Genomic DNA, 24,492 nt, shown 5'->3' with positions numbered 1-24,492 from the left:
TGTTCATCATAGTCCATTTATAAAGCATATTGGAATGAAGGGTTCTCAGCAATTTTGTCTTGAAAACACCTCAACATGCTTGTAGCTTCACCATATTCCATCTCACGTTGACGCTTTGTGTGCAAATAATTTTTGTGATCACGATGAGTGTAGCTGAGATTAAATGATCTGTCAACTTGTTGACTAGACAACCACATGTGCAGCTTTGGCCCAATTCTAGAGTTATCGGCTGATTCAATTTCAAAAGCTTGTAATTCTGAAGTTTTTCTTTGTGATGCCATCAAGTGGAAGGTTTCTGGCAAGTGAAGGATGTGATTGTGATTTAAAATAAGATCAGTCACGTCATAGTTTCCCACCTCTCGGTATAGTACAAGACTCATGCACACTTCACAATTGGTCCTAGTTTTAGCTCGAGAACACTTTACCAGATGATATCTTTTATCTTGTTTACGACAACTCTCATTTGAATAAACATACATACATGATCTAACATTATCATCAGACTTCCTTTTATTTGTATACCTCTTCCTGGCCTCAAAACATATGTGACCTCCATAAGCTACCCAATATTTTCAAGTCTCATCCACATTCTTAAACTTCATGCCAAGTTGAGGAACCCAACTAGCTACCATGCTCACTGAAACGCATGAGCTCTTTGGTGCTCCTTCAAAGTTGGATCCATTGTACTCCTTTTGAAAGGGAGGGAAAAAGATGAACTAAGCACGAAGATGGTTCTTTTTGCAGACAATATTGAAAGAACTAAGCACAGAGATGGTTCTTTTTTAGACAAAATTGGAAGAACTAAACACAAAGATGGTTCTTTTTCAGATAAAAATGAAAGTAACTCACATACCTTAGTCAAAGAGATTGCCACGATCGACACGTTCAATCTCCTCCCGTTCGGTTGTTTGCAAGGATTGCCATGATTGGCACATTCAACCTCCTCCTGCCCATCTAGGTCTCATTCTCCTTTCGCCTCTGGGTCACCATTGTCGCATCCAATGAAGCACGAAGAATAGTTCTTCTGTTTGTGAACACCTTGCGAGAGAAGAGGGAAGAATTGGTTGTGAGCCCTTGCGAGATGACACCATTGCACTCTTGTTTCCCACAAAATTTTCCCACAAGTTCATGATGTCTTGCAGCCACAGGATGTCCATCACGAGAGCGAATGGCTAGATCTAGAGTGAAGTCACCCTGTAAAATAAGAGAATTCGAGTCATTAAGATATCTATCTACCTACCTAAAGCACGCGGCTTTCTTGATCAGGTGTTGACACACGTTTGCAAGAATTCGTGGGTCGTCGGATTGGGATCGGTCGGTGAGCGCCTCGTTGAGCGTTTCTGGAAGCCTCGGGAATCCTCTCATCTTCGTCCCTGTCCCCGCACAGATGGTAAGGCCGGTGTGCTAGCTGCTCCGCCCAAGCTCACAACCGACTGAATCTGACCTCCCCAAACCTCGAATCCTCTTGAGATCTGCGTGAAAATCAACTGCACGATTGGAGTTAGATAATAACACAAGTATAGATTTTCAAGTGTCATATCCGTTTATAGAGTACAGATGCAGGGGGCAACAAACATATCGGCGATGTAGAGACGTGATGTTATCGCACGATGCCTGCATGAGCTCCTTCCCGGAGATCACCACCTGCATCAGCACGAATCGCCCCTCCCCGACCGACCGTATCGGTGGCGGGAATGACGGCGAACGCTTGCCCTCCTCCTCCTCCTCCTTCCCAGCCTCCGCGGCGCTGGCGCCGTCCTTGATCATGTCCTCGGCGTCCGTGATGCTCTTGGAGCCGAGCCCCTCGGTACAGCGCAGCATGAATGCAGAGCTCTTCTTCATGGAGAAGCTCATGCTCCTCCTCATGGACTCGCGAGCTTGGGCCTCAGGAGTGCGTGCAGCGATGAGTCGTCCTTGCTCTTATCGGCCTTGGCGATGTCGAGCCACTACGCTCTGTGCGGAGGAAGATGAAGCACCGGCGCTAGCGCAGGCTATGGCAAGACGGCTCGGTCGGGCTGCTTCTCTTGGAAGTGGAGCTCGTCGAAGATCTCGGTGAAGGACGCCAGGTCTATGGGCTTCTTGCAGTGGACGTGGTGGTTACACGCTGACAGGGCCTCCAGTAGTGTTGGGTTCACCGGTAGTGGATTCTCGAATAGATGCCTCAGCCTGCCGTCCGCCGCCTTCTGCGCAAGCCATTAATTGCTTATCTCTTGAGCTGTGTGCTACAACTGAGCTTACCCATGCAATTTTACAAACAAGCAACATAAGTGAACAAAAGTTTCAGTTTCTATGCATCGCGACCCGTGGGATAGCCATTAGTATTGAACATATGTCATATACAGATCGAGACAGCTCCAGCAGATTATGGTTTCCCAACAACAAATCAAACGAGGCATTGCTTCACAAACTATATTGAATATCATAGGTATGGCTGCACTTCTTCAGAGTTTATTGGTGTTATTTCAACCATTGATAGTGACTAACTATAATTCTGTAATAGGTGTGTAGCTGCAAAAGGGGAGGGTGCTCCTGAGTACAAAAAGTTTGCCAAGTACTACAGATCACTCTGCCGAAGTGAATGGCTATGCATTCTTGCTCCAGTCTCTATTTTCTATTTATTTATTGCTGCTGCTTCTTCAGTTTGTTCCACGATAGTAAGGCAGTCATTTCTATGGTATATGATCCTAAGATACTCATCCACACTGATCTTCCTACTAGCCATGTATGATCTGAAGAGTTCCATTAGACGATGAAATCTGTCTGTTTTATAACGTATAATTGTTACCTTTTGATAGCCCAAAATTCTGGGGTTTCAAGATTATTATCTGATATAGTGCTTTAGCCATGCATCTTTGAATAAACCAAAGCATTCCTGTGGTTAGAGCAAACTCCACATTGGGTCACCTGATGGAATTGATTAATTGAGTTGCATGGGTTGGTTTTCGAGTTCTTCGAAGGAGGACTGGGCTTTGTAGCAGCATTGTGTTGGATGTGCTAGATGATTCAGATTGCCGTGTTTCATGTTGACACGCCTTTCTATTATGTTTTATGCTTTTTATCTGGCATTTCAGAAAGCCTGTCTATAATAAACTTCTCTCATACTTCGTTGATTCTATCATTTAGCTCATATTGCTACCATAGTAAATGATCTGTGTGGGTATGATCTTAAGATGATATATTATGTGCAATGTTTTCTACAACGCCTGCTTAAACTGTTGACTGTTGAGGATAAGTGATCTGCGTTGAACTTGATTTGTTTCTTGCTGTTAAGCGCTTGCTATTTCATTTGTTAGTATAGCATATCTGGCCCCTATTACAGTGTTATACCCACTCTTAAAACTCTCCCATGCTCAACTTGATGACATGGCTGCGATTTATGCAGATTGAACATTGGAATTAGCAACGTGATACCAAACACTCTGAAATAAAACTGTTTTTTAATCATACTTACATGCTTCATGGACCATCTGCCACAACATTGATTGTTTTAGAATGTGACTAATTTTTTACTAAGCTTTATCAAACAATAAACATAATCTAACATAATATATTTTTATTCAAAATATTATACACTAATTGCATGCTACTAGCCTACTACCTCACACGGCGCGCTACTTTCTAGTAGGACATTATTTCCTGCCTTATATAGCGATGATAGACTGCCTAGAATAGCGCTCATGCTATATATAAATATATATACGTTGCTAGAGCAAATACATATTACAACGGTAGCAACGCCCGCCTTCCAATGGGGTGTTAGGGCTTTGCGGCGCGATGAGGGCGGCGGCGGCGGGGGGCGGGTCCTGCCGCCGGCGCGCGATCGAGGGGCTGGTGGCCGTGCTGCTCCTCTACGCTCTCCTCGTGCTCGTCCTCGAGTCGCCGCTCGTCTTCACTTCAGTGTCAGGAGGTGGCGGAGGGGGAGGCGGTGGCACGCGGAAGCTCCACCTCTCCGGCGCCGGGGAGCCCCGCCCCGCGTACGTCCCCGCCCCGTCGGCGCGCGGCCGGAATCTGCTCTCTCGCTTTGTCTCCGGCCTCGACCTCCGCCTCGTCGACTCCTCCCGCTCCGGCGCGCTCCGTCAGCCCATAGCCGACGCCGTCGCGGCGGGTTCCCGCGCGTTCGCCGAGCTCGAGGACGAGGACCTCGACCCCGCCGCCGCCGCCCTCGCTCCTCCCTCCGGCGAGGAGGCGGGGGAGAGGGCCACCACCAAGTGCCCGCAGTCGATCGCGCTCGCCGCCGAGGAGTTCCACGAGAGGGGGCCCGTAGTGGAGCTCCCGTGCGGCCTCGCGCTGGGGTCCCACGTCACAGTGGCCGCGATGCCCCGGTCGGCGCACGCGGAGCGGGACCCCACGATCACGGTCCTGAGGGAGGGGGACCGGCCGATCATGGTGTCGCAGTTCATGATGGAGCTCCAGGGGCTCAAGACGGTCGACGGCGAGGACCCGCCCCGCATCCTCCACTTCAACCCGCGCCTCCGCGGCGACTGGAGCGGCCGGCCGGTGGTCGAGCAGAACACCTGCTACCGAATGCAGTGGGGCAACGCGCAGCGCTGCGAGGGCTGGAGGTCCCGTGCCGATGAGGAGACTGGTTGGGGACCCCTGTTGGTTCATTATTTTCAGTTATGTGAGTTCAGGTGGATTCTGTTGTTCACACGTTCTGAATGAATGAGTTGATGTGCAGTGGATGGGTTGGTGAAGTGCGAGATGTGGATTCGGGACGACGAGGAGCGGTCCGAGGAATCGAAGACAGCGTGGTGGCTGAATGGGCTGATCGGGCAGAAGAAGGAGGTCAATTTCGATTGGCCTTATCCTTTTGTGGAGGGCCGGCAATTTGTTCTTACTCTCAGCGCTGGTTTGGAGGGTTACCATGTTAGCGTCGACGGGCGACATGTGACTTCTTTTCCTTACCGCACTGTAAGTGCATATGTTCCTCCACTTAATCTAGTCTGCAGGAAGAAATGGTGGGGAATGCTAGTCAACCGTGGTGCGCTATGTACTACAGTAGTTCAAAGAATTAGTGATTGGGGGATAATTGAAGTTTTGGATACTTGGCCTGCCTGTATAGTAAACTTTTGTTTCTTGTGGCTCTTGCAGGGGTTTGTTCTTGAGGACGCCACAGGCTTGTCATTGAATGGGGACCTCGATGTGCAATCAGTGTTTGCAGGGTCTTTGCCCACTACACACCCGAGCCTTGCACCACAGAATTATCTGGAGTTGTCTACTATTTGGCAGGCCCCTCCTCTGCCTGATGAGCCAGTTGAGATTTTCATCGGCATCCTGTCATCAGGCAACCATTTTGCTGAGCGTATGGGTGTGAGGAAGACATGGATGTCCGCTGTCTGGAAATCATCAAATGTGGTAGCTCGTTTTTTTGTTGCACTGGTAAACCTGTGATGTGAACCCAAGATGTCACCTTACTTCATTTGTTTTGTGCACTTGAGCTAATGGAGTTTCTTAACCCCAGCATGGCAGAAAGGAAGTGAATGTGGAGTTGAAAAAGGAGGCAGAATTTTTTGGGGACATTGTTTTTGTGCCGTTCCTGGACAGCTATGATTTAGTTGTTCTAAAGACTGTTGCAATATGCGAATATGGGGTATGACAGAGAGTTTCTTCTTATTTGAACTTAATCTACATTGTTTTACTATAGCAGTCATCTTGGTATTTTCTGACAGTAGTGAACTTGGTTGCTCAGGTTCGTGTTGTCTCTGCTAAATATATAATGAAGTGCGATGATGATACTTTCATTAGACTTGATTCAGTAGTCACTGAAATTAAGAAGGTACCAAGTGGGAGGAGTCTCTACGTAGGGAGCATCAATGTTCAACACAGGCCACTGCGCCATGGGAAATGGGCCGTTACTTATGAGGTAAAGCTTATGTGATTTTTGTTTGACAATTGTTAGATTACATTCTGCATGCACCATCAGAACATTTCTTATTCTTCCATAGCTGGAAGCAAAAGCTAAATTATTTTGTTGCACTCATGATTCCATAAAAGTTTACTTGGTCATTTGTCCTGTGATAAGACTGGCCAAACTTATATTCATATAGGATACAGCTGATATTGAATTTATTATTTCTGCAATCGAGGTGAGTGTTTGCAACTTTTTCTCTGAAAGTAAAGAGTTTGCTGCATTCGATTGTTTGTTAATGTTCGATTCTACTAACTTCTATTATGTTTGGAACGCGTTTAACTTGGCTCACAATAAATGAATTGGAGTTCAATTTTCTGTCTGCTATCACCCAATGTCCTGTTATCTTCAGAGATTTGAAGACTGAAATCAAAGTACACCCTTGTCAAGATAGGGACATTGAATGACCAATGCGATCCATTTTTTCAGAATTGCCTATTAATCGGTTGATATATAAACCAAAGTTACGAATCACTTATTGCACGTCTGCACTTGATGGCAGGCTCCTGAAGGCGTCAATTATGGAAGATTTTGGCATATAGTTGTTACATCTCTAGCTATCTGAGCAGCATGATAGCATTTTCGTGATCAGTTGGGCTCCTACTTATGTCTTCATGTTGTAGACTTTCTTGGTCTAAAAGGTCAACATTTAGTATTACGTTTACAATCTGAAAATTTGTATCTTGTCCCAACATGATTATATTAGCGTACTGTGAGTTTGTCATGATGTTTTAGGTTATATACTCCCAGTGACACTACTAATTTTTTATATTTCTGCATTCAGTCTGGATATTGATAGTGTTGCTTCTCACTTCACAGGAGTGGCCAGACGAGGTGTATCCAGCGTATGCAAATGGCCCTGGATATGTTATATCATCCGATATTGCAGATTTTATAATGTCAGAATTCACAAAGCAAAAATTGAAGGTACAATCTTATAATTTACTATTGGGAAAACTCTCCTCCATGCCATTGTTTTTTTTTCAACAGCTTGCCATAATGCTATTTGAATATTGGACACTTGCCAAAATACTATTAGAATAAAACTATTGGCAGAATACCATTTTCTACAATAGATTAGGCAACATATGTCAATAATAAGGAATAAAAAGGCAATATATTATGTCTATTTGGTCAAACTTTATGTGATTATCCCATATTGTTTGAGTAATAGTCTAATAGCTAAAACATCATTATATGAACCCCTATTTAATCTCTTGTTTAAACACTGAAAATTTCTTTCGTCAGGTCTAAAATGCCTAATAACAACTCACAGTAATGAAAAAGCATATCTAACTATTATTCCTCTATGCAGCTCTTCAAAATGGAAGACGTGAGCATGGGTTTGTGGGTTGAGCAGTTCAATAGGACAAGAGCTGTTGAATATGTTCATAGTGCCAAATTTTGTCATTTTGGATGCATTGATGATTATTACACTGCTCATTACCAATCTCCAAGGCTGATGTTATGTATGTGGCAAAAGTTGCTGGAGGGAAGACCAGAGTGTTGCCATGTGAGATAACAATAATAGAACGTGTAGCATGTGACCCTCATCCGTAGTGGCAGTCTCATTTAATCAACAAAATAGAAGGTTTGACTATTGTTCCTCATCACCGGGATTTATCCTCGTGGAGACTGACATGCTAGGATTAAATTATAGATCGAGAAGATTTAGAGTATTAGGGAAGACATTAGAAGGGGATTTAAAACTAGATTGATCTCTCTTGCTTGATTGATTGATAAATCACGACTAGCGTTGTGCATATATAGTCAACCAGCTGGTCTACAGAGTCTTAATTCAAATCTAACTTATCTCTAATCTTATCTTTAAGTCGTATCTGATTTAAACTACTAACGTATCTCTAACAACCAATCTAACTAATCTTCAATACCGCATGTGAACAGTACCTTGTGTGATCATGATTGCATCTAACAACTTCACCCCTCCTTGCAAGATAGCTCATCCTCGAGCTGTGGTGGTGGTCATGGTTACAGCCCTGAATTTCTCATGTTGATGAATGGTTGTAGCGATGGCATCCCTTCACATGAGATTACCAAGTCCCCTTGTTTGGAGTAGCAGTAGCCACGTTATGGTTGACGTCGATGATGATCACTGGTGGTGACATGATTGCAGCGCTGGTAGTTTTGTTGCCGCCACTTGGGCATGATGTCAAACACTTAGTAGGTGGTTCAGTGTCGACGATGGTGTTCGCTCTCGACGCAATCACACCAGTGGTGTTGCCCGCAGTGGGGATGGAGTGCGTCAGCGAGGTAGCTGTCGTGTTGCCCGAGACCTCCATGGAGGTCGAGGTATCTGTCGGTGAAGGAGATGCTACACTAGATGACATGCTAATTTGCAACGCAGCCAACTGACTCGCAGTATCTAGTGAACACTTGTTGATGACAGTCAGCTACTGTGCTAATTTGTCGAGTTGTTTTTGCATGTCAGCCACCAGCTTGGTTAAAGCTTCGATGGCCTAAGAGCTAGCGCCCTCGCCGAATGTCAAGGAATCGCGCAACTGAACTTCTGCAGCCACTGGCAAGGTTGCTGCCGGTGAAGGTTCTAGTGTTGGTTGCATGTGCTGGATGTCCAATCGGCAACAACCTTCATAGATGTAGCGCGCGTGGAGTGCGCCATGAGCTCGACTTTCGTCATGTGCTGATCCGAACCGAACAAACACCTCCACATGTGTTACCACCACTAATAACTACACCTCCTTAGCGCCATATGGATCGAAGATCTGGTGAAGCACCTCATCGCTCCTCGGTCACCAGGTATAGCAATTAGCTCATCATGATGCGAAGAACACCGGATTCGGAACCTGGTGTCTCTAATACCACATGTTAGGTAAACACCTGCTGGGAGGATAGCCGGACGGTATCGGCTACTAGAGGAGGAATTAGACTATATATTGAGGAGACTTGAAATATTGGGAAGACAAAGGAGGAGAGGATTACGAACTAGATTGATTTCTCTTGCTTACTTAATTGATAAATCATGGCTAGCGTCGTGTATCTATGGCCAGCTGACAGCTGGCCTATAGACTCTTAATTCAAATCCAACTCTAACTTATCTCTAACTCTTATCTGATTTAAAATGAACAGTACCACATGCAAATAGTAATTCCAGTGCCTAATAGTAATCATATTCTTATTCACCCCAACCATATAGGTAGAAAGTTCGCAGGTGCTCTAGAGATGCCTGAGGATATCATTTGTAAATAAGAGTTGAAAGTTCAATTAATTTATTACTACCTCCAATATGTCTGATACCTAATAGGAGTTGCAGCTGTGTAAACAACTCATCAGGAACATGGCAATTTGTAAGGTTTAGGCTATTCTTGTAACTTATTACGAATAGCAACTTGTATTTTCTATAGACCTTAATAAATATATACGTGTATAGGTAACAATATGTAAACAACTTTGACTTAACTAGTGTTTTTAATTTCTTAGCACATATTCTCTCTTTTTTTTTAAGAAGCCCATTAAACCTATGTACTCTGATACCCGGTATTTAATCTTTAGACCTTTGAAACTGACACATTTAGACCTCTATGTCCCACTTGATGGATAGCATCGCACATGTCCGAACCTAGGGTATGTTCGGTAGAGCTCTCTCTTATCTAAATTCTCTGGAGGTAGTGATTCTCTGGGGGAAGTGATTCTAGGATTGAAAGTGATTATGTAGGTAAACTCTATGGAGGAAATAATTTTATAGGGGAAGTGAATCAAGAGAAGCTAGTTTTTTTAGCTCCTAGCATCGAGTTCATTTTAGGTAATCACTTTTACGGAATCACTCCGTGAGGTGAAAACTGCAAATTGCCGTTTGACAGAAGCCCCACTGATTCCACTATGGAAGTTGTTCTAGAAGCTCTGCTAAATAGGCCTAGTGCAAGAAACGATGACGTCTTAAGAGGAGCGATGAATTAGGATACTTAGAAACTAATGGCTCTAAAAACTTCACAAGATAAACCTATCTCAATCTTTATCTAAATATGCTCTAGATATATCTAGTGTGTCTACTCTACCGCTCAAGAGAATTGCAACCTACTCTAGCAAGGTAAATTGAAATTATGTAAAGGAGAAAACGTAAATAAGGTAGAAAGACAAACTCGGTACAAAGGGGTTTTTATCTCATGGTATCGATGGCATGAATGCCACCCCTAGTCCATATTGGAGCTCCACAAATGATATACTCCCGATCGTCAAGACTATTCCGGTCATGACTCTTGAGCTACTAAGTCACCAAGACAAGGTCTCAAGCATGATGAGCTGCTAAGCCACCAAGGCAAGGTCTCACTACTAGCCTCTGTTCCGATCACTTGCCATCTAGATCAGTTCGGAGCTTGAGCCACCAAGGCAAGGGTCTCCACGTCCCTGTACACGTATATTGCCACCGCTCCACACCAAGTCGGAGGGTCAACAAGCTTGAGCCACCAAGGCTTAAGATGTCGGCAAGTCACCATGACTCCAAGACGTCGGTGTAGCACTCAGTACAAGCAAGGGTCACTCTTTGATCCCTTCTTTAAGCTGCAGCATCTATCTACAACTCACTCTAGACCTATAAGCACTAAACACTCTCTAATCTTATGCTTAATTGCCTTGGATAATCACTTTAAGCATTTTGGTGGCTTGGATGTCTTTTCAAGTGTATATGAGCTTCCTCTAGACTACAGCAGCATGCCACACCTTCAAATGACTGAGTGGAGGGGTATTTATAGACTCAAACCCGTCAATTAGTCGTTTTCCCAATGACTCAGAAAAGTTGTTAACATCGGATAGTCCGGTGATAATAGTTGTACTAACATCGTATCATTCGGTGAGTACAACCATAGAAACTAGCCATTGGACTTCAACTCAAAGTCTATATGAACACCAACACTCTGTTGTGCCTTTAAATCTATCACCGGACCTTCCAGTGAGTTATATTTTGCCATCCGAGCCTTTGCAGCCTCTCTGTATAAAATGCTCCAGTGCATTCATCCGGTGTTCATTCTTATTGACACCGGATCATCCGATGAGTTAAACCTTCTCTTCTTTTCCCTGGAAATGCTCCAATGAAACTATCTCTGTAATCACCGGATTATGCGGTGAATTAATCTTCATTCTTCAGCACTTGCAATCGCCTCTGCAAGAAATGCTCGATGCTATACTCCGGTGTGCACAAACTAAGCACCGGATCTTCCGGTGGGTTGATCTTCAGTCCTCTGCACTTGCATTCCTCTCTGCAAGAAATGCTCCGGTGTTACCATGTGCAGATCACAAACGATCCAATGAGGTCCTCAGCTTTCTCCCTCTTTGTCAGAAATACTCTGGTGAGTTCAACACACAGAGCACCAGACTATCCAATGGGGCTATCAGTCTCTGTGCATAATACTTCGGTGAGTACAAACTCCTGAACACCGGACTTTCCGCTGAGGTCAATTCTCCTAAGACTACTCCAATTCAACTAATCTTTGTCCCGGCTACAATGACTTTTTGATGTATTGCATCCATGAGACCTACTAACATATATTCTTGACAAACATGTTAATCCCTATGACTATATTGTCATTAATCACCAAAATCACAATCATAGCATAATAGGGTCATTTTTGCTACAATCTCCCCTTTTTGGTGATTGATGACAATACAACTAAAGCAAGTAGCAAATAATAAATGATACTAATCATAAATAGTACAAAGCCTTGTCACATTGCTTGAATGCATGTTCTTATCATTTAATCCCCCTTTGTTATGGATCCCATTTCTCCATTGTCATTATCTCCATTTATCGACTCATGCAAGAATTTCTCCCCCTTTGTCAACCTAGGTGCCTCTTGTTGCTTCTTGTATCTTCTTCTTCTCCATCTTTATCAACTTTGTCATTTCTAGGTATCTTGTATCTTGCTTCTTGTTTTGGTCATCAAATTTCTCCCCCTTTGTCAACAATCTCAAAAAGGATTACAGACATGTTGAACTCGAGGAAAATCGTTAGAGCACATGGGAGGGAGCTTCATAAATCATGATCTAATGAAATGATACCAATTGAAAAGATATACCAATTGTAAGGATATGAGGCATTAATATAAATTGAAAAGGACAAACAAGAATCATAATTCATGAAACTCACATGATATAATCTAAACTTCCCCTTTATATATGCATACATATAATGAGACCCATTTGTGAATACCACTTGTAGTAATATAGCAATATTTGCACATCTAGACAATAAGTAGATGTAGAAAGTTTAAGTCATATCATGCATAGAGGTAGCTTAAATGTAGAAATAAACTAACAATGATACCAATTGAAGCATTTAAGCATTGCATGCCTCTAGGGACGTGTTGATTTCTCCATGTGATTACAAAAGATACATCTAGCAACACATGTTAGTCTCAAAATCATAACCTATAGGATATGCACCTCCTAAATGTGTGCATACAAGTTTTGAATACTTGCGATACATATGCGCTTGTTTTTTATAACAATAGGAAGAGTACCCTATAGATTGGTTCATAGCACATAAAAGGTATCAATTATGAAACTAATGCTATGAAAGAAACCTACTACTAATAAATCATATAGGTTGCTTATAAAAAAAAGAGAAACACAAGCAACCTATCATATGAAAACTTGCACTAGGCATTGCATTAAATTAAAATAAACAAATATAATCCTAGACAAGGCAAATGAGCTACAACAGTTGAAAGATTTTGCATCTATCTCCATTACATTTTTTACCATTGGGTAGTGATTTGCGTATATGATGATCATGATTTTCATCAAAGTTTCCAATCTTATACACTTGGCTTCTTTGCTTGAACCTTCATTTTATTTTGTAAGCTAAGTCTCTAAATCCTCATAGCTGTCTAGGCCTTCAAGTCTTTTTTAGAACCAAATCGATTAGGGTCCTTTCATGTTCTTGATGACTTCCTTGGGTACCCAAATGGGTTAGTTTCACCCTCAATTCTTTCTCCTAACCATATGTGCAATCACCTTTCCATTATTCTTCTTCTTGAGCTTGTAGTGATTGCTCTTAGTCTTGATTTTGTAGTCGGGCTTGGTGTAGATGTTGGAGGTCTTGTTGGAGAGGTTCATCGATTTCTTCTTCTGCTTGATCTCCTTCTTGACTTGCTTGCATTGGAAGGAGTTATGGCTTTCTTGATGGCACTTTAAGCATGTCACAGTGGACCCCTCCGTAAGTTTTTCCACCATGGTAGCATGGTTATCTTGAGGAGGTTGGACATGGTTCGTGCCCTTTAATCTTGCCAAGTCCTTCTTGAGCTTTTCCACTTCTTGCTTGAGCTCATTATTTTTTTGTGCAATGAGTTTATTAGATAGTTTTATAGCAACATCTCAATACATATTTCATTGCAAAGAAGTGAGCTAGATAAATCAATTAAATCATCACAAAAAGTGCAAGCATCTACCTTAGGATTGAAATTAAATAGATAGATTGCTCCAAATAGACCTTAGATTGAGATTCAATGCACTCAAATTTTACCTTAAACTCTTCATACTCCTTGTTTAGCAAATTGAATTTACTCAATAAGTGCTCATAATTAGAAACAAAGGTATCATGAATGTCATTGAAGGCATTGAATTTCTTAGGTTATTTCGATTGTTTTTTAAGTGCCCTTTGTTGCTCATTGATCAAATGAAGGAGTTCATCATAGGAAGGAGAATCCTCATCAGATTCATCATCACTAACATCGTTATCCATACCTTTGGCCATAAGGCACTTGTGTGATGACTTGCGTGATAATGACCTTGAGGAAGAGCTTCTCTTGGAGGAGTGGGTGGTGAAGCTCTCATCACTTGAACTTTAATCTTCATCTTCACTTATCCATCTTCCTATGCTTGCAAATACTTTGGCTCTTCCCCTTATCTCCCTCTTGATCTTGGTCTTCTTCTCTTTCTTGATGCGATCAATAGTTTTGATCAAGTCTTTCATGGAGATTCGTTGATCAATCTTAGTATTGATCTTCTTGATGTTCTCCTCCACTTGAGAGATGAGCTTGACCACTTAGGGGTCCATTTCTTCATCACGTGATGTGCTTTGCTCATCATCTTCATTTCTCTCTTCATCCTCATCTTCATCTTCATCATCTTCGCTTGAGCTTGAATCTTGCTCTTGCCTCCTCATCTTCGCCTTCATGTGTGGGCATGGTGTTTGCTTGCTTGTGAGAGCAAGGTTCTTGGCATCGGATGAGGAAGAGGCTTTCACCCCCCCCCATGTTCATGGTCATCTCATGAGCTGTGATCTTACTGAGCACTTGACTTGGAGTCATCTCCTTGATATCGTTATTGTCGTAGATGATGAAGACTATCAACTTATACTTTGAAAGAAGAGCTTGAAATATTATTCTTACCACTTGATCATAGTCAATTGGTGTCAAACCTACCCATTTATCTCATTGACAAGAATATTCAAATATGAGTACATATCATTAGCATTTTCATGGGGTAGTTGTTTGATGCCATGGAGCTTAGTAACAAGCACATGATATTTTTTATTGCATACATCCTTTGTACCTCCATGTATTTCAATAAGACTAGTCTAAATATCATGTGCATTGGTGATAGAACAAACACGATTAAATGCATCAACATTTAAAGATGACTAGTTGAGTACCCATGCATTGCAACGGAAACAAAAAATTGCACAAGATAGCATCAAGCATATACAAAAGCTATTGCTTACATCAATCGAGGCAATCACACGCTTGTCTTTCGCCCCCTGAGCGTAGCCGAGCAATGCATCTACTAACCATCCAATTGAATCATACTGTTTTGGAATTCATACCTGCAGCGAACAAACAACCCTCATAAAAACAACGCACAACAAACAAGTAGATTGGTTTAGCCAAAAAATATGCATAGGAAAATTAACATGTCCACATGCCGACATGCACATAGATGAGGAAATGACACATGTAATTGTAGCGTGTGTGAAAAATCTTAATTAGATATCTTAAAGCAACAAAGAAAAAAATGAAGGACCCACAGTAGCTGACACATGTGTGCTGCAATGGGAGCCGAAACTCATTGGGAGATAGGAAATTTGAGTCATGTCAAGTCCCTGAATTTATCCAGAAGGTAGCTTTAAAGTAGTTTTTCAAAATTGTTAGGCATTGGAATACCATTCAGGAATAAATTATTGCTTATAGCTGAGTGCCCATGCTTTGCGACAGATTCTAGAATATTCTTTAAACACTAAGCGAATCAACTAATTCAGAGATGCTGATGCACATATCGATAGACTACTCATTTCACTATTCCTGTTATTCACATCCTTTCAATTAAAATTGACAGGGTAATGAAAATGTACAAATGAAAATGATGAGGCATAATTGCAAAAGACCTATACTCATGTCTATCCTCTCGTTGCTCTTATAAGAGCAGGTAAGTTAAATAGCATAAACCCAATATGGTAGGAATATTAAAAAAAATTAAGGGACTTGCTTACGCTATAATGTCCAAACACTCCTTAGGATTTTTAGTCTCACACTGTCCAGCGTTCGCTAAAGCAAGCACCTCTGTCATCAAGCCCTCCCTGAGCTCAATGCCTCAAGCCCTTCGGCAGGCATGAGGTCTGTCCCTCACTAAGTTCCCCTCGGGCTCTAGCCTAGCGTAGAGGCGTTCAATGCCTCAACCCTTCCCATGTTCCTCTCGGGCTCGAGCCTAACGCACCCACCTCAACCTCGTCTCATCACACACCCACAACATGCCCAATCGGCCATGGGCCACCCCTTCACAGCCTCACCGAGCACCACACTACCCACCCACAAGCCTTATCTCTCTAATGCCATCGTTGTCACCACACCAAGTGGAGTGCTGAGTTTTCTACTCGCATAGCATCCTTCAAAATCTCAGAAGGGAATCATAAATGAACAAAATATACTGGAATTATTTTGTTTTCAAGGAAGGTAATCAACAATATAAGGGACAGTACAATAATTAGGTACAATACAATTATTTGATAATCAGGATGCATATAATCCGGCTGAAATTTACATGAAACTAAATGATGAGCCCATTGCTGAAACTTACATGATAGAAAGCATTCGGAGGAAAGATGGAAGTGTTAGCAGTTCTCTAGCTCATGACCATACACATCAAACTTTACTCGTTAGCAATATGTGGAACCCATCAAATCTTACCAGGAAAAAGAAATTGAGACATGAACTGCCTGACCATCTAGCCTGACCATAAGTTCAAAACAGAACTTGAATGAAGAAACTCTTCAACTTCATCATCTCTTAGGTTTGTAGTGACCCCCATGTTTGAGTAAGAGGTGCTAATGCCTCACTGAAGGTCCATTGTCTCGATCAATCTTATAGATGAAACATTGGCTTCTCGAGTTAATATTTTGTGCTTGCTGCATCTTGAGCGTGTGCAACCATTAGTCTCAGTTCCTTCTCTTAGGCATGCCATGCCACTTTAACCTCCACAACTCAATTTTCTGAGTTACAATAGTTCACTCATTTTAACAAGAGAGCAATGTAGATATGATTTAACTGATGAATCATGCAAAGAAAAGACAAGAAGCAAGATGAGGTACATCATAACTGCAACCATATGGCTTTGTAATTGCTGTTATATTAACACCTGAGGCATATATAAAAATTGGTCAGTACATGTAATAGAAAACAATATGCATTTACTAATTTTAGTTGATTAGCTAGCCTCCTAGTCTAAAGTCTTAACTTCAAGAAGAGACCATGAAACCTGACGGGAACTGTGGAGAGCTAATAAGCATGCAAGCTACAATTCATGAAACAGATGAGGAGAAGCTAACATTGATGAACTTAAAGAATTCATGGCTTGCAATAGACTTTTGTAGATAAGTACGCACACCTTACCCACCCACCTTCAGCAGCAATGACACCTCCAGCATGATCTACAAGAAATACTGCTTGAGAATTTTGCGAATGAGGAAACAAGAGAAAAATATTGAGAGAACAATAAATTTTAGGAACACAAAATTCCTGAAACAATATCGTTTACACATAATATAGAGAAATGTCTAATGTCATGTTCCATAAAATCGTCAGTTGGGTGGGTATGCACCGATGCATGTAGATACCATGGCGTTGACGACCTTGCTGAAGCATGCAGAAGGCCCTTACTTGAACTTGTGCTCGTCGATCATCCATCCACGATAGGACCTCCTTGTCATTCTCTTAGACATGGACACCTCTTCCTGTGGTTCTCTGCCTCTGGCACCATGGTATTCTAGGTTGTCATCATCTGGCTCCTCCGCGGGATAGTTCCTGTGCTGCTGCTACTCCTCGACCACCTTCACCGCTGACTTCATTGTTGACCTCCCTAATGTCGAGAGGCACAGAGTCTTATCGATCTCGTCGATCCCTTCCACCTAATCCACAAACCAAAACATGCATCAACGATCACCCCATCCTGAAACGCCTCATGGACGTGAAATGCAAACAAGAATCTTGGGCCAATTCATCAAAACTAATGGGGAAAATTTAGGATGCTCACTAAGGTCAGGGCCTAAGGGCCTCGGCCATGGTGTTGTTCATGTGAATCAAGAGGTGATGGTGACCTCCACCAGATCCAGCAACTCATCTCCAGTGGTGGCCACAATGTCGCCACCGGATCTAACCACCACGAGGTCATAGAATGTTGTCATCTGCGAATCTGGCCACCTGGGTGGAGAGGTCGGCGACGGTGAAGATGGCGGCGACTGTGATGCTCTTGGTCAGCACTGGCCTTGCCTTTATCGAGCTGAGGTACCACACGACTATCCCTGTCTCGACTGCGCCGCCCCTCTTGCTGCTGAGGGGCACGAAGGCGGTGGACAGATCTAACAATCACGAGTTCATAGAACACCGTCGCCTACGGATCTAGCCACCTAGGTGGAGAGGTCAGCGACAGTGAAGATGGCGGTGATAGTGACGCTCTTGGTCAGCACCAACATTGCCTCGATCCAGGCGAGGTACCGTGCAACCACCCCTGCCCCGACCACGTCGCCCCTCCTGCTGCTACGGGGCATGAAGGCGGTGGCGAAGCGTAGTGTCATGATGATGGATGGAGGCACCAGTGGCGATGACGACGATGGGCACGGAGGAGAAGGGGGCTTGGAGGAGATCAACTACGGTAGCGAGCGTGCAACCAGTGGGCATCCGGGGGAGGCGAATCCCTCGTCATTGGCAGCGCAGTCGGGGATGACAGTGGTGATGAGTGTGTGTCACGTCCCAAATTCTTAATCACACAATTAAGCATAATTACACTTTTTAAGTATTATGTTTAATTTTGTGTAATTATAATTCGGAATATTAATGCAATTCATTTGAAATCATTTGGATGAGAGATAGAAATTCGGGACAGAAAAGGATTGAATTCGCGGCGAAAATGGACTCATTTCTCTAACCCGTGGGCCCCACACCTCACCCACTCTCCAACCACTCTCCCTCTCTCTTGGGCAGCCCCACCTGCCCCTCTCTCTCTCCACTCCCGTGCTCCCCACCGACCAAGGAAGCAAGGGAGCTCCCCCTCACTCTCCCTCTCACTCCCTCTCTCTTTTCTTCCAAAATGCGAGCTCTAAAGAAGGATTGGAGGTAAGCATGTGCTACCATTGCATTCTAGAGCTCATAAGATACTCATCCATCCAATTCATTTTCGAATTCTCGGAGGATTTGAGTCGTTCTTGGCTCGTTTTGGTGTTTAGGGTTAAAACGAGAAGAACACCGGAATTCTTCATTTCCCGAGCATTTCCTCCACTTCCCGACGTCACCCAACTCCACAAGTATCTTGAGTAAGTCTCTTAGGCTCCCCATGACAAGAATTTGTGATTTGGTTGATCGATTTCGAGTTTTAGCAAAGTTCATGAGTTTTTGAGGTTTTGGACCAAAATAAGGATTTAAATGAGATTTGATTTAGGAATTGAGTTACTAGGTGGTTAATTGAGTTCTAGACTCTCTAAACTCTCCCAAACATATCCCCCTTTGGAGTGGAAAAGATCGCAAATTGATTTGGCAAAGTTTCCCCTCAAATGGGAGCAGTTCTGGAAAGTCTAAAACCTCCGGAAAATTGTCCAGAGGTTCTGCAGTCCAGAACCTCCGCAGAAAAGTGCGGATAGTCCGCAAAAGTACGGAGGTTCCGCAGAAAAGTGCGGAGGGTCCGCATTTACTATTCATCAGGCGCGTTGAGGCTTATAAAATTCATAATTTATTCATCCAAACTCCAAACGACGTGAGACCAGTTGCATTAGCTTTGTATGAGTGTGAACTACGTGTTAAAAATGTTGGAACTTCAGAAAATATTTTTGAGAATTAGTGAGTTAATTAAATATGTTTTGGCTTGTTTAGGTCACGGTTAGTTATTGCCATGTCCTAAAATTATGAAACCACTTTTGTTAGCCTTGTATTAACATGCTCTACATATTAAAAATACTATGAGACATGAGATGAGTGTTTGAATTCCGTTAGTTAATGAAATACGCGCTATGGTTTAATGAGTCATTGAAATGGTTTCGATATTTAACATTGCGTAATTAATTGGATCTAAACCCCTTATATAGTGTATGACCATGTTTAGGTAAAGTATGTCTAGTGTTCAAATTGAATCGATCAACGAATCGGCGAAAACACATTTCCTATCAATGTCCGGAGTGTCCGGACAAAGTCCGGAGGGTCCGCACATGTCCGGAGTATCCGAAGAATTCTCTGGATAGTCCGGAGTTTACCTGAGTTGCACAAATGTCCAGATGTTCCGTATAATTTTACGGATAGTCCGCATATGTCCGGAGGTTCCGCACTTTCAGTAACTTTTCAAATTGGTTTGAGTCCCAATTTTGTTCTAATTCGCATGTTTGCACTTTTAACATGTTTTACGCATCATATGGCATGCATTGTTGTATTTCATCCATAGTCATGGCATTGCACGTATTATTCTTTTTAGAGAACGTCGAGCCAGTTTTCCAGGAGAGCGAAGGAGATCCACCTGAACAACAAGGCAAGTAACTAAGCATATTGATCCTTCTTGTGTAATTGGATAAGTCTAAAATTGATAAAGTATGCTTATGTATGTATGCATGCTTAGTGAGTCAGTATCGGGTACCAATGGGTAGAACCTATGCCGATTGCATTCTTCTACTTTGAATACTTGTGTATTTACATTCCTTGTAGCCATGAGGTGTTGTCAATGTTTAGACACGAGTTCGACTTATATGCTTAGCCATGCTTAGGTCATTCGGTAGAAGTCGAACGACGGCTCATCCCATTGTTCGCGAGCATAGGACCTTCCTATGGTTACGCACACTTGTTGAGGTTGGGATGGTTGTATGAGTGGTGAGTATGAGACGAGATGTGGGCGGTGCTAGGATGGTGTTTTGTCCTGCCCAGATGTGGAGTTCCCCTGGGTAGGCCGGTAGAGAAAGATCGGACATCGTAGACCGCTTGCATCATTTAAGGTCGATCGTCGTGGTAGTTGACTTTAGCACTTACCTTACTCACCACATGCCGATCTAATGGTAAGGCGAGCCGAATACCTTCGTAGCTGTGTCTTTGTGGGGCCTGAACAACGACGGTGTAAGCGGGCAAGGCTTGTAAGCGGTACTAGTTTGCTCCGGGAGTAGTTCTGGTACCGTCACGCCGAGCGTTGCATGTCGCACACAGTTGGGGCTGGTTGGGAAAGGTTGACACGGGTACCCCCTTGTGTGCACTTTAGCTGGTGGCACAAGCCGTATGGTCCCCGAGTCATGTGGGTCCAGGAGTATCCCCTGCAGGGTGTATAAACAGTTCGAATTGCCGCGCTCTCGGTCATGAGCATGCTATTGTTTCATTTGCACCTGGTCGTAGAGTTTCGAGTATGGTTTGTGGTTTGGTATGTGGGAGATGATGATGTGGCACTTTGTTGATATACATGTTGTTTACAGATACACTTGTTCAGTTGTTAGTTGCAGGGTAGTTTTCATATGTTTTGGTTAAGTTTCAGTCGCTCACACATATGTCTAGGATGCTTAGTGCTTATATTTTACTTAACCTGTGGTTCATCCTTGCTAATGATCAATGCATAATCCTGGAGTTGAGCTATGTATATGTGCTCTATATGGTTTAAGTCTTGCGAGTACCTTCGAACTCATACGTGCGCTTTCAGGTACTTATATCGTTGAGGAAGAGGCGATGTTTGGCTACTTTGTGCCTGCCGATCAAGGTGACGGGCAGAAGTAGCACACTCTACTCCGAACTCGGTGCTCTTGGTATGGAGCCTAAGGGCATGTGGCTCCATATCCTTTTGTTGTATAGCTTTTAGTCTTCCGCTGCTTAGTTCTTTTGCTGGTTAGGAGTCGAGCAGGTTTTAGTCTCCTCCTAGCTCTCTTTTGCTGTAAATTGTGATAACTTGTTGCATGCTTAATATTTATAATATAAATATTTATTACTTGCTCTTTATTAAGCTATGTTGTGATGCACTATGTTGGAGGCATGTGTTTTGATTCTTGGGCACAAAACACGTGCCGGGACTGCCGGAATGGTATTCAGGTTAATCGTCGAGGTTGGATTATGAATAATGATCCGCCTGATGATTAATTTGAATACTGTTTGGACGGGTCCTCACAATGTGGATCTTGCGTCAAAATCTGGTCTTGGCTCGAGATCTAGCATCGCGAGAGGCGTCGAGGTTGCCTCTCGGCGTGGGTGTCGAAGGAGAGGAGCTGAGGTCGGAGGGAGGGAGGGAGGGAGGAGAGGAGAGCTGGCGCATGGGGAAGGGATGAGGACGAGGGGGATATATAGGGATCAAGAGAAATGTGGATATCGCACGTGGGCGTTGGATTAGGAGTGAATGGAGAAAAGGGGGCAGACGAAGAGTTAGATAAACGAGCCGGGCATACAAATGAATTTATTACCAATGCATCTAATTTCCTCTCTTTATTAGTGATGCGAGGTCACATCCCTTCCCCAATGACTCTCTAAATATCTAGACCCTTGGTTTGTAAACAACAAGACATTATAATTTTCCAACGTTGAAAATTTGTGCCATCAAAAAGTAGAGCACTATGGTATCCTTTCCAACCTTGGACGTCACAACTTTAGGATGTTAAACCTATCAAGAGCACGAGGCTCTGATACCAATTGTGAGGAATGGTGACGTCCTAAGAGGGGAGTGAACTAGAATACTTAGAAAGTAATGACTCCAAAAACTTCACAAGATAAATCTATCTCAATTTTTATCTAAATATACTCTAGATTTATCTAGTTTGTCTACTCTACTGCTCGAGAAAATTACAACCTACTCTAGCAAGGTAAATTGCAAATATGTAAATGCAGAAATATAAATAAGGTAGAGAGATAAACTCGGCACAAGGGGTTTTTCTCCCGTGGTATTGATGGCATGAATGCCACATCTAGTCTATGTTGGAGCTCCACAAAGGATATGCTCACGGTCGCCAAGTCTATTCCGGTCATGACTCTTGAGCTACTAAGTCACCATGACAAGGTCTCAAGCACGATGAACTACCAAGCCACCAATGCAAGGTCTCACCACCAGCCTCTCTTCCGGTCACTTACCACCATGATTATTTTCGAGCTTGAGCCACCAAGGCAAGTATCTCTGTGTCCCCGTACATATTTCTTGTCTCTGCTCCACACCAAGTCGGAGGGTCAACAAGCTTGAGCCACTAAGGCCTAAGATGCCGGGGAGTCACCAAGACCCTAAGACGCTAACGTACCACTCGGTACAAATTAGGATCACTTCTTGATCCCTTCTTTAATCTGCAGCACCTACCTACAATTCACTATAGGCCTATAAGCACTAAACACACTCTAATCTTGTGCCTAATTTCCTTGGATAATCACTTTAAACATTTTGGTGGCTTATATGTCTTCTCAAGTATATATGAGCTTTCTCTAGACTTCAGCAGCATGCCACACATTCAAATAACTGAGTGGAGGGGTATTTATAGCCTTAAACCCGTCAACTAGCTGTTTTCCCAAAGGCTAAAAAAATTGTTAACATTGAATGATCCAGTGAGAATAATAGTACTAACACCGTATCATTCGGTGAGTACAACCTCAGAAACTAGCAGTTAGACTTCCACTCAAAGTCTCTGTGAACACCGGACACTCCTGTGTGCCTTCAAATCAATCACTGGACCTTTCGATGAGTTATCTTTAGCCATCCGAGCCTTTGCAGCCTTTTTGTGTAAAATGCTCTGATGCATTAATCCGGTGTTCATTTTTATTCACACAGGATCATCCGATGAGTTAAACCTTCTATTCTTTTCCTTAAAAAATACTCTAGTGCAACTATCTTTGTGATCACTGGACTATACGGTGAATTGATATTCATTTCTTAGCACTTGCAGTCGCATCTTCAAGAAACGCTCCGGTGCTACAAACCAAACACCAGATCTTCCGGTGGGTTGATCTTCAGTCTTCTGCACTTGCATTCTTCTCTGCAAGAAATGCTCAGGTATTACCCTATGCAGATCATCGGACTATCCAATGAGATTCTCAGCCTTCTCCCCCTTTCTCAGAAATACTCCGATGAGTTCAACACACAGAGCATCGGACTATTCAGTGAGACTATCAGCCTCTATGCACAAATACTTTGGTGAGTACAAACTCCTGAACACCGGACTTTTCGGTGAGATCAATTCTCCAGGGATTTCTTAATATATTGCATCCATGAGACCTACTAACATATATTCTTGACAAACATGTTAATCCCAATTACTATGTTGTCATTAATCACTAAAATCATAATTATAGTCTAATAAAGCCATTTTCGCTACACCTAACCACCCATGCTTCGATAGGCATATTTTATTTTTTGTGTTTCGAACTTAATACCCAATCTGTGGTCTTTTGACTCATTATGTTTTTTTACGGCAAGATCATCAAAATAAAACTTAATGCATATGTTTTGGTTTTGTTTGGTGGAGCATGTGCATACACTATAAAAAACTATTTTTCGAGACACCTAGAGTGCATTTTCACAGACGGCTCATTTGAAAAACTGTATGTGTAGTTAGCGGAGGTACGTTGTAGTTATGGACTGCCTGTGAAAATATATCTTCACAGACGGTTCCTTACATGAACCGCCTCTAAAAATATGGTGATTATCACAGGCGGTTTCACAGCCTGTAGAAATGAGTGCCAGCGTATCTTAAAAAAATTCATATCTTTTTCATACTAAGTCGGATGAGTACAAAATCTATATGAAAATTGTAGCCCTCGACGAGATATACAACTTTCTAGTTGAAAAGTTTTTCATTTGAAGTCATTTAGATGCTCAAATAATGGTTTAAAGTTTCAGATAGAAGATATCAAAAAGATTGCATATGGTGTTAGTATCACTAGCAATTCTCTGGTGGGATGGTAAGTAAGGTTCGCGCGAGCTGAGGGTTCCGGGTTCGAGTGCTAAGAATCGCACGCGCGTGTATTTCGCGTGAAAAATCGCGTGACTTGTGACTTACGACCGTGGGGGGTGCATGGTCGGTAAAAAAAAATTAATACAAAAAGTTGATTCGGGGACCAATTATTCCGCTTAAGAATCCGTCTGTGAAAATTGATTTCTACAGGCGGCTGTGGAGATCGGTTTCTACAGACGGCCCGCTTAAAGACCCACCT

General features: G+C 42.8%; 1 protein-coding gene and 1 pseudogene across 1 annotated transcript; one reads left to right on the top strand and one right to left on the bottom strand.

Annotated features, from left to right (window-relative positions):
• Positions 1-954: 954 nt before the first annotated feature.
• LOC133890203 (uncharacterized) lies at positions 955-2,265 on the bottom strand (annotated as a pseudogene).
• Positions 2,266-3,774: 1,509 nt separating this feature from the next.
• On the top strand, positions 3,775-7,519 carry LOC133890201 (hydroxyproline O-galactosyltransferase GALT6-like). The gene is made up of 7 exons (XM_062330658.1): positions 3,775-4,585; positions 4,679-4,911; positions 5,092-5,379; positions 5,462-5,590; positions 5,690-5,863; positions 6,728-6,835; positions 7,224-7,519. The coding sequence occupies exons 1-7, from the start codon at positions 3,775-3,777 to the stop codon at positions 7,428-7,430; spliced, it is 1,950 nt and encodes a 649-aa protein (XP_062186642.1). The 3' UTR covers positions 7,431-7,519.
• Positions 7,520-24,492: the final 16,973 nt, after the last annotated feature.

The sequence above is a fragment of the Phragmites australis genome, chromosome 14 (genome assembly GCF_958298935.1).
Source record: "Phragmites australis chromosome 14, lpPhrAust1.1, whole genome shotgun sequence".
In the NCBI taxonomy this organism is placed as follows: domain Eukaryota; kingdom Viridiplantae; phylum Streptophyta; class Magnoliopsida; order Poales; family Poaceae; genus Phragmites; species Phragmites australis.
The sequence above is the reverse complement of the archived record's forward strand: the minus strand, read 5'-3'. Positions and strand labels throughout refer to the sequence as shown.

Excerpts from the sequence above, each read along its gene's own strand:
- LOC133890201 (XM_062330658.1), top strand. The coding sequence starts at position 3,775 with ATGAGGGCGGCGGCGGCGGGGGGCGGGTCCTGCCGCCGGCGCGCGATC. Across the intron at positions 5,591-5,689 it reads TTGCAATATGCGAATATGGG|GTTCGTGTTGTCTCTGCTAA; the intron begins GTATGACAGAGA and ends TTGGTTGCTCAG. Across the intron at positions 6,836-7,223 it reads TCACAAAGCAAAAATTGAAG|CTCTTCAAAATGGAAGACGT; the intron begins GTACAATCTTAT and ends TCCTCTATGCAG.